Source organism: Capricornis sumatraensis, chromosome 19 (genome assembly GCF_032405125.1).
Source record: "Capricornis sumatraensis isolate serow.1 chromosome 19, serow.2, whole genome shotgun sequence".
Taxonomy (NCBI): Eukaryota; Metazoa; Chordata; class Mammalia; order Artiodactyla; family Bovidae; genus Capricornis; species Capricornis sumatraensis.
The window spans coordinates 48,625,786-48,637,290 of NC_091087.1; the positions used below are offsets into that span (position 1 = coordinate 48,625,786).

Here is an 11,505-nt window from a genome sequence, read left to right on the forward strand (position 1 = left end):
TGTTGCTCAGACTCAAAGTTCTGTCTCTTCGGCAATAGCTCAAGTCTCAAGTCTCTCTCATTCATAAGTGGTTCAGGGTTTCACCATAGATTCAGGAAAAGTCTATATACAGACTTAGGGCTCCCTCACTTCCCAGTAGCTTTAGTTGCCTGCAAACCCTTTCCTCTGGTTTTTCAAGCCAGAAAGACTGTTTTCTATCCATTTTAGCAGCTAGTATAGTACCAACTGTGGCCTGCCTTCAGGCTAAGAGCCACAGAACCGAACTCAGCCTGTATTATTCCTTCCTTCCAAATGTTGATTCTGTTCCAGAACTCACCTTCTTTCTGTCGTTCCCCATTGCCCATAGGAAGTTGGTTTTGTTTAAAATTTATAATTTCTCTCTCTTAGAGACTTGGTTCAATAGGAGTTTACCCAGCCTTCCAGAATTGAAATCCTTTTCCCTTCCTTTTAATAATCTTTAGAAATGTAGTTAATATATTTCTAATTTCTTTTACAAACATATTAAAATATATAGAAAAGCAAATTGTCAGTGAAGTCACACATGTTTTTCTTTACATTTTCATACTGAGTTAATATTTTTTTATTCTGTTTTTGTTTTCTATTACTTGAACTTGCTCCTATATAATGTTTACACATCTTTTCACCATAAGTTTTTAAATATCTATAAATCTGAAACATTTTAGTGAATATTGAGTGAAAAGGTATTATTCTAAAATACAATACAGTGCATGAAATAGCCTAAGTTTTACCATGATGAAAGTGTACATTTAAGGTGATTACAAATATGATTAATACCTAAGTTTCTTTTGTGATTAAAAAAGTAATATTATTTATCTTTTGTTTTAGCTGTCACAACTTGGACAAAAATAGCACAGAAGAACCATAACATGAGAATCTATTTAGAACTTGAATAAATGTAAAAAGTCAAGAGTCAGATGTTTCCTTCTCCATATCAATGTCCTAACGGTGAAACTTAGAGGTATTTGTTAATTTTTAAGGAAATTCTATACTTAATATAATGTATACTGATTAAAAAAATAAAGCATTTCAGAAATAAATTTTAACATTGTAGAACATCTGTTATTTTTTACAAATGAGAATGAAAGTACTTTGGAAAGAAGGAAAGTTCTGTCTGAATATAATGTTAAAATATTAATATAATAACCAGTGTATTAGGATTGAAGCCAGTGAAAGTTTAAGAATATATGTCTTATTTGATTGGTTCATGAATCTCCTACTTGTATTCATTTTAATTATAAAATTACCTTTCCATAGTTTGTTTCCTATGTTGCCTCTAGATTTAAAAGCCACTTTAATGTCCCTTCTCCCTCTGGCACACCTGTGTACATTTTATCATTTATATCTCCTTTAAATAATTGCTCAAACATTAACATCTGGAGCAGATAAATACAAAACATTTATCCTGTACACTTCTACATATTATGTAAAAGTAAGTGTTAAATTTGGTACTCACCTTCCTCTCTGTGTGAAATGCAGCACTAAAAATGAATGTGATCAGCCGTGTATCTCAGGACAGCCATGAGATAAAAGCACACCAGCCTCTCCAGAGGAAACAGCTGTTCCTCTTAATGAGCCTCACCAAGAGGAATCTTTAGTGTTATAGAGAGCATCCTGATAATAAAACAAGATTCACAGAACTGTTTCTTTCTGCACTCCCACCCACCATGAGTCAGTGCCATCACACCAAAGCAGAGGTCCAGAAAACTAATTGTAGATGATGGAGATGACTGACATATTCCTGGAGTATAAATTTAAAGTATGTTTGAGCTGGTATAAGAAATTACCATAGGCTGGGTAGCTTATACAACAAACAGGTATTTCTCACAATTCTGGATGCTAGGAATTCGAAGATCAAGTTACCAACAGATCTAGTGTCTGATGAGAACATTCTTCCTGATTTGCAGAGAGCCATGTATCCTCACGTGGGGAGCAGAGAACAAACTCTGGTCCCTTCATCCCCCTTTAAAGGCACTTATCCCATCATGGGACTCCACCACATGACATCATCCAAACCCAGTTACCTCCTCAAATCTACCTCCAAATACCATAACATTGGGGGAAAGACATTCTCTTCAATAAACTGTGCTGGGAAAATTGGACAGCCATATGTAGAAGAATCAAATTAGAACATTCTTCAACACCATACACAAAAATAAACTCAAAAAGGATTCAAGACCTAAATGTAAGACCCGATTCTATAAAACTCTTAGAGGAAAACATAGGCAGAACACTTTTTGACATAAATCACACAATACCTTTTTCAGTTCTCCCAGAGCAATGGAAATAAAATTTAAACAAATGGGACCTAGTTAAACTCAAAAGCTTTTTTATGCACAGCAAAGCAAATGATTTTTAAAAAGATAACCCACAGAATGGGAGAAAATATTTACAAATGATGTGACTGACAAAGGGTTAATTTCCAAATTTTATAAACAGCTCTTGCAGCTCAACATCAAAGCCCAATCAAAAAGTGGACAGAAGACCTAAATAGATTATTTCTGCAGATAAAACATACACATGAAAAGATGCTCAACATCATTATTGTTAGAGAAATGCAAATCAAAACTACAATGAGATACCACCTCACACCAGTTAGAATGGCCATCATCAAAAAGTCTACAAATAATAAATGTTGGAGACAGTGTGGAGAAAAGGGAACTCATATAGTGAAGTAAGAGAAAAATATGATGCAATGTCGCCTTATATATATGGAGTCTAGAAAAATGCTACAGAAGAACTTATTTGCAAAGGAGAAATAGAATCACAGATACAGACTGCTGTGTATAAAACAGATAACTAATGAGAGTCTACCGTGTGGCACGAGGAGCTCTACTCTGTGCTCTGGTGACCTAAATGGGAAAGAGAGCTAAGAGGGAGTGGACATGTGGGTACATGTAAACTGACTCACTTTGCTGCACAGCAGAAATAACATTGTAAAGCAATTATAGTACAATAAACTCTTTGAAGTTTTAAAAAATTATGTAACAACCAACAAGACCTACTATATATAGCGCAGGGAACTCTGCTGTAGCACCCTAAATGGGAAAAGAATCTGAAAAAGAATATATATATATATACACACACACACACATACATACATATATGTAATGTATAACTGAATCATTTGCTGTACACTTGAAACTTAACAGTATTAACTATACTCCAATATAAAATAAAAGTTTTTAAAAATACCATTACCTTGGGGATTAGGGCTTCAGCATTTGATTTTCTGGGACACAGACATTCAATTCATAGCACTACATCTGTCAAAGTGGCTGGTACTCAGGGCTTCAGGAGAGACCTTTATGAAAAGACAAGGCTAATTAAGATGTTAAGATAGGAGAAAAAGCAATGTCCCTGTCTCCTTAGAAATGGAGAAGTTCTACTCTAAATAGATAACATTCAGAAATTTTGTAACTACATGAAAGACAAAAGGAAGTGGTCTGTTTTTCTAGTTAACGTTATATTTAAATTGACTTAGGGTCAGAATGAGGAGAAGGCAATGGCACCCCACTGCAGTACTCTTGCCTGGAGAATCCCATGGATGGAGGAGCCTGGTAGGCTCCAGTACATGGGGTCGCTAGGAGTTGGACACAACTGAGCGACTTCACTTTCACTTTTCACTTTCATGCACTGGAGAAGGAAATGGCAACCCACTCCAGTGTTCTTGCCTGGAGAATCCCAGGGACGGGGGAGCCTGGTGGGCTGCCATCTCTGGGGTCGCACAGAGTCGGACACGACTGAAGCGACTCAGCAGCAGGGTCAGAATGACCATCATTTAAAAGTCTACAAATAAATGCTGGAGAGGGTATGGAGAAAAGGGAACCCTCCTACACTGCTGGTGGGAATGCAAGTTGGTGCAGCCACTGTGGAAGACAGTATGGAGGTTCCTCAGAAAGCTAAAAATAGAATTACCGTATGACCCAGCAGTCTCACTCCTGGGAATATAATCCTGGACAAAACTATAATTCACAAAGATATGTGCACTCCTATATTCATAACCGCACTATTCACAATAGCCAAAACACGGAAATAACATAAATGTCCATCAGCAGATGAATGGATAAAGCAGATGTGGCACGTATATAATGAAATACTCAGTTCAGTTCAGTCGCTCAGTCGTGTCTGACTCTTTGCGACCCCATGAATCGCAGCACGCCAGGCCTCCCTATTCATCACCATCTCCCGGAGTTCACTCAGACTCACGTCCATTGAGTCAGTGATGCCATCCAGCCATCTCATCCTCTGTTATCCCCTTCTCCTCCTGCCCCCAATCCCTCCCAGCATCAGAGTCTTTTCCAATGAGTCAACTCTTCTCATGAGGTGGCCAAAGTACTGGAGTTTCAGCTTTAGCATCATTCTTTCCAAAGAAATCCCAGGGCTGATCTTCAGAATGGACTGGTTGGATCTCCTTGCAGTCCAAGGGACTCTCAAGAGTCTTCTCCAACTCCACCGTTCAAAAGCATCAATTCTTCGGTGCTCAGCCTTCTTCACAGTCCACTCTCACATCCATACATGACCACAGGAAAAACCATAGCCTTGACTAGACGGACCTTAGTCATCAAAGTAATGTCTCTGCTTTTGAATATGCTATCTAGGTTGGTCATAACTTTTCTTCCAAGGAGTAAGCGTCTTTTAATTTCATGGCTGCAGTCACCATCTGCAGCGATTTTGGAGCCCCAAAAAATAAAGTCTGACACTCTTTCCACTGTTTCCCCATCTATTATTTCCCATGAAGTGATGGGACCGGATGCCATGATCTTCGTTTTCTGAATGTTGAGCTTTAGGCCAACTTTTTCACTCTCCACTTTCATCAAGAGGCTTTTTAGTTCTTCTTCACTTTCTTCCATAAGGGTGGTGTCATCTGCATATCTGAGGTTATTGATATTTGTCCTGGCAATCTTGATTCCAGCTTGTGTTTCTTCCAGTCCAGCGTTTCTCATGATGTACTCTGCATAGAAGTTAAATAAGCAGGGTGACAATATACAGCCTTGACGTACTCCTTTTCCTATTTGGAACCAGTCTGTTCTTCCATGTCCAGTTCTAACTGTTGCTTCTTGACCTGCATACAGATTTCTCAGGAGGCAGGTCAGGTGGTCTGGTATTCCCATCTCTTTCAGAATGTTCCAGTTTATTGTGACCCACACAGTCAAAGGCTTTGGCATAGTCAATAAAGCAGAAATAGATGTTTTTCTGGAACTCTCTTGCTTTTTCAATGATCCAGTGGATGTTGGCAATTTGATCTCTGGTTCCTCTGCCTTTTCTAAAACCAGCCTGAAAGTCAGGGAGTTCACGGTTCACGTATTGCTGAAGCCTGGCTTGGAGAATTTTGAGCATTACTTTACTAGCATGTGAGACGAGTGCAATTGTGCAGTAGTTTGAACATTCTTTGGCATTGCTTTTCTTTGGAATTGGAATGAAAACTGACCTTTTCCAGTCCTGTGGGCACTGCTGAGTTTTCCAAATTTGCTGGCATATTGAGTGTAGCACTTTCACAGCATCATCTTTCAGGATTTGAAACAGCTCAATTGGAATTCCATCACCTCCACTAGCTTTGTTCTTAGTGATGCTTTCTAAGGCCCACTTGACTTCACATTCCAAGATGTCTGATTCTAGATTAGTGATCACATCATTATGACTATCTGGGTCATGAAGATCTTTTTTGTACTGTTCTTCCATATATTCTTGCCACCTTTTCTTAATATCTTCTGCTTCTGTTAGGTCCATACCATTTCTGTCCTTTATCAAGCCCATCTTTGCATGAAATGTTCCCTTGGTCTCTCTAACTTTCTTGAAGAGATCTCTAGTCTTTCCCAATCTGTTGTTTTCCTCTATTTCTTTGCACTGATTGCTGAAGAAGGCTTTCATATCTCTTCTTGCTGTTCTTTGGAACTCTGCATTTAGATGCTTGTATCTTCCCTTTTCTCCTTTGCTTTTCGCCTCTCTTCTCTTCACAGCTATTTGTAAGGCCTCCCCAGACAGCCATTTTGCTTTTTTGCATTTCTTTTCGATGGGGATGGTCTTGATCCCTGTCTCCTGCACAATGTCACGAACCTCATTCCATAGTTCATCAGGCACTCTGTCTATCAGATCTAGGCCCTTAAATCTATTTCTCACTTCCACTGTATAATCATAAGGGATTTGATTGAGGTCATACCTGAATGGTCTAGCGGTTTTCCCTACTTTCTTCAATTTAAGTTTGAATGAAATACTACTTGGCCATAAAAAAGGATGAAATAATGCCATTTACAACAACATGGAAGCAAATGGAGATTATCAGTACTAAATGAAGTAAGTCAGAAAGAGAAAAACAAATACCATATGACATCACTTATATGTGGAGTCTTAAAATATGACACAAATCTACCTACAAAACAGAAAAGACTTGGACACAGAGAACAGACTGTCGTTGCCAAGTGTGTTGACAGATGGGAGGGAAGGACTGGGAGCTTGGGGTTGGTAGATGCAAGCTACTATATTTAAAATAAAACAACAGTGTCCTAATGTATAACACAGGGAACTATAGTCAATATCCTGTGATAAACAATAATGGAAAAGAATACTAAAAAAAGAATGTGTGTATGTATATAACTGAGTCATTTTGCTTGAAGATAGTAGGGAAAACCACTAGGGCATTTAGGTATGACCTAAATCAAATCCCTTATAATTATACAGTGGGGGTGACAAATAGATTTCAAGGGATCAAATCTGGTAGACAGAGTGCCTGAAGAACTATGGATAGAGGTTCTTATTTCCTGTATAGCAGTATACAGGAGGCAGTGATCAAAACCATCCCCAATAAAAAGAAATGCAAGAAGGCAAACGGGTCATGTGAGGAGGCTTTACCAATAGCTGAGAAAAGGCAAAGGAGAAAGGGAAAGATATACCCAACTGAATGCAGTGTTCCAGAGAATAGCAAGAATAGATTTTTTTTTTAAGGGATTTTTAAGTGAACAATGCAAAGACTAGAGATATCTTCAAGAAAATTAAGAGATTCCAAGGGAACATTTCATGCAAGGATGGGCACAACAAAGGACAGAAACAGTATGGACCTAATAGAAGCAGAAGAGATTAAGAGGTAGCAAGAATACAAGAAAAACTGTACAAAAAAGGTCTTAATGACCCAGATAACTACAATGGTTTGGTCACTCACCTAGAGCCAGACATCCTGGAGTGGAAGTCAAATGGGCCTTAGGAAGCATTACTATGAACAAAGCTAGTAGAGGTGACGAAGCATCACTGTGAACAAAGCTGGTGGAGGGAATGGGATTCCAGTTGAGCTATTTCAAATTCAAAAAGATGAAGCTGTGAAAGTGCTGCACTCACTGTGTCAGCAAATATGGAAAACTCAACAGTGGCCACAGGACTAGAAAAGGTCACTTTTCATTCCAGTCCCAAAGAAGGGCAATTCCAAAGAATGTTCAAACTACCTGACAATTGAGCTCATTTCACATGCTAGCAAGGTAATGCTCAAAATCCTTCAAGCTAGGCTTCAACAGTATATGAACCAAGAACTTGCAGATAACCAAGCTGGATTTAGAAAAAGCAGAGGAAGCAGAGATCAAATTGCCAGCATCTGTTGGATCATAGAAAAAGCAAAAGAGTTCCAGAAAAACATCTGCTTTATTGACTACACGAAAGCCTTTGACTATGAGGATCACAACAAACTTAAAGAGACAAGAATCCCAGACTACCTTACGTGCCTCCTGAGAAACCTGTATGCAGGTCAAGAAACCAGTTAGAACTGTACATGGAACAATGGACTGATTCACAATTGAGAAAGCAGTTTGTGTCAAGGCTGTATATTGTCACCTTGCTTATTTAAATTATATGCAAAGTACATCACACGAAATGCCAGGCTGAATGAATCCCAAGCTGGAATCAAGTTACAGGGAAAAATATCAACAACCTCAGATAGGATGATGATACCATTCTAATGGCAGAAAGCAAAGAGGAATTAAAGAGCCTCTTGAGGGTGAAAGAGGAGAGTGAAAAAGCTGGCTTAAAACTCAGCATTCAAAAAACTAAGGTCATGACATCCGGTCCCATCATTTCATGGTAAATATATGGGGCATCAATGAAAACAGTGACAGACTTTATTTTCTTGGGCTCCAAAATCACTGCAGGATGGTGACTGCAGCCATAAAATTCAAAGACACTTGCTCCTTGGATGGAAAGCTATAACAAACATAGACAAGTGTATTAAAAAGCAGAGACATCACTTTGCCAACAAAGGTCCATCTAGTCAAAGCTATGGTTTTTCCAGTAGTCGTGTATGGATGTGAGAGTTGGACCATAAAGAAGGCTGCACACTGAAAAATTGATGCTTTCCAATTGTGATGCTGGCAAAGACTCTTTAAGAGTCCCTTGGACAGCAAGGAAATCAAACCAGTCAATCCTAAAGGAAATCAGTCCTGAATATTAATTGGAAGAACTGATGCTGAAGATCCAATACTTTGGCCACCTGATGGGAAGAGCCGACTCACTGCAAAAGACCCTGAAACTGGGAAAGATTGAAGGCAGGAAGAGAAGGGTACGACTGAGGATAAGATAGTTGGATGGCATCATCAACTCAATGGATATTCATTTGAGTAAACTCTGGAAGATAGTGAAGGACAAGGAAGCCTGGTGGGCTGCAGTCCATGGTTTCACAGAGTCAGACACAACTTAGTGACTGAACAATGAACAAGGAGGGGGCTGGGCAGGGAGGCTGGGTAGGAAGTTTGAGACTAGCGGAGGTAAGCTATTGTATATAGAATGTATAAACAATGAGGTCCTATTGTATCAGTTCAGTCGCTCAGTCACGTCCAACTTTTTGCGAAAACATGAACTGCAGCACACCAGGCTTCCCTGTCCATCGCCAACTTCTGAAACTTACTCAAACTCAGGTCCATCGAGTTGGTGATGCCATCCAACCATCTCATCCTCTGTCATCCCCTTACCCTCCTGCCTTCAATCTTTCCCAGCATCAGGGTCTTTTCCAGTGAGTCAGTTCTTCGCATCAGATGGCCAAAGTATTGGAGTTTCAGCTGTAGCGTCAGTCCTTCCAATGAATATTCAGGACAGATTTCCTTTAGGATGGACTATTGGATCTCCTTGCAATCCAAAAGACTCTCAGGAGTCAGAGTTCTCTAACACCACAGTTCAGAAGCATCAATTCTTTGGCACTCAGCTTTCTTTATAGTCCAACTCGCATATCCGTACATGACCACTGGAAAAACCATAGCTTTGACTAGATAGACTTTGTGTCTCTGCTTTTTAATATGCTGTTTAGCTTGGTCATAGCTTTTCTTCCAAGGAGCGATTGTCTTTTAATTTCATGGCTGCACTCATCATCTGCGGTGATTTTAGAGCCCTCAAAAATTAAGTCTCTCACTGTTTACATTGTTTTCCCATCTATTTGCCATGAAGTGATGGGACTGGATGCCGTGATCTTATTTTTCTGAATGTTGAGTCTTAAGCCAAATTTTTCACTCTCCTCTTTCACTTTCATCAAGAGGCTATTTAGTTCTTTGCTTTCTGCCATACGGGTGGTGTCATCTGCATATCTAGTTCAGTTCAGTTGCTCAGTTGTGTCCAACTCCTTGCAACCCCATGAATTGCAGCACACCAGGCCTCCCTGTCCATCACCAACTCCCAGAGTTCACTCAAACTCACGTCCATCGAGTCTGTGATGCCATCCAGCCATTTCATCCTCTGTCGACCCCTTCTCCTCCTGCCCCCAACCCCTCCCAGCATCAGAGTCTTTTCTAATGAGTCACCTCTGCATGAGGTGGCCAATGTACTGGAATTTCAGCGTTAGCATCATTCCTTCCAAAGAATACCCAGAACTGATCTTTAGAATGGACTGGTTGGATCTCCTTGCACTCCAAGGGACACTCAAGAGTCTTCTCCAACACCACAATTCAAAAGCATCAATTCTTCGGTGCTCAGCTTTCTTCACAGTCCAACCCTCACATCCACACATGACCACTAGAAAAACCATAGCCTTGACTAGACGGACCTTTGTTGGCATATCTTTGTCTGCATATCTAAGGTTACTGATATTTCTCCCAGCAATCTTAATTCCAGCTTATGTTTCATCCAGCCCTGCATTTCACATGATTAGTAAATCATTAAAAGTTAAATAAGCAGGGTGACAGTATACAGCCTTGATGTACTCCTTTTCCTATTTGAACCAGTCTCTTGCTCCATGTCCAGTTCTAACTGTTGCTTCCTGACCTGCATACAGATTTCTCAAGAGGCAGGTCAGGTGGTCTGGTATTCCCATCTCTTTCAGAATTTTCCACAGTTTATTGTGATCCACACAGTCAAAGGCTTTGGCATAGTCAATAAAGCAGAAATAGATGTTTTTCTGGAACTCTCTTGCTTTTTCAATGATCCAGCGGATGTTGGCAATTTGATCTCTGGTTCCTCTGCCTTTTCTAAAATCAGCCTGAACATCAGGAAGTTCACGGTTCACATATTGCTGAAGTCTGGCTTGGAGAATTTTGAGCATGACTTTACTAGCATGTGAGATGAGTGCAATTGTACAGTAGTTTGAGCATTCTTTGGCATTGCCTTTCTTTGGGATTGGAATGAAAACTGACCTTTTCCAGTCCTGTGGCCGCTGCTGAGTTTTCCAAATTTGCTGGCATATTGAGTGTAGCACTTTCACAGCATCATCTTTCAGGATTTGAAAGAGCTCAACTGGAATTCTATCACCTCCACTAGCTTTGTTCATAGTGATGCTTCCTAAAGTTCACTTGACTTCACATTCCAGGATGTTCTGCTCTAGGTGAGTGATCACAGCATTGCAGTTATCTGGATCATGAAGATCTTTTATGTATAGCTGTTCTGTGTATTGTTGCTATCTCTTCTTAATATCTTCTGCTTCTGTTAGGTCCATACAATTTCTGTCCTTTATTGTCCCCATCTTTCCATGAAATGTTCCCTTGGTATCTCTAATTTTCTTGAAGTGATTTCTAGTCTTTCCAATTCCATTGTTTTCCTCTATTTCTTTGCATTGATCGCTGAGGAAGGCTTTCTTACCTCTCCTTGCTGTTCTTTGTATAGCACAAGGAACTACATTCAGTATCCTGTAGAAACCATAACGGAGAAGAATATGAAAAAAATGTATGCATATATAATGAATCACTTTCCTATGTACCAGAAGCTAATTACGGTAAATTAACTGTACTTCAATTTAAAAAATTACACTGAAATCCAATCAAAACTTATCATAAAGGCACACAATGAGGAGAAAAATTCTCTATAGAAAGAGACTCACACTGAGAGATGCCAGGGAGGATAGAATTACTAGACAAAGACATTAAAACAATATTATAACTACATTCCATATATTCCAGAAGGTAGAAGAAAATTGAAGCATTTTAAATTAGAGATGTAGAATATTTTTAGAAAGTCCCCAAATGAACTTAATAGAAATAAAAAATTCAGTGTTTCAGATTAAAATTTGTTAGATATATTTATAGGATAATAGTA

General features: G+C 39.3%; 1 protein-coding gene across 1 annotated transcript in view; it reads left to right on the forward strand.

The window, feature by feature from the left end:
- The window catches only part of SCFD1 (sec1 family domain containing 1), a 109,206-nt gene extending 108,247 nt beyond the window's left edge, over window positions 1-959 (forward strand). Inside the window, exon 25 of the mRNA XM_068991605.1 lies at window positions 847-959. Within this exon, the coding sequence (XP_068847706.1) occupies window positions 847-870 (24 nt within the window). The 3' untranslated portion in view covers window positions 871-959. The remainder of the gene's footprint in view (window positions 1-846) is intronic.
- The last annotated feature ends 10,546 nt before the right edge of the window (window positions 960-11,505 follow it).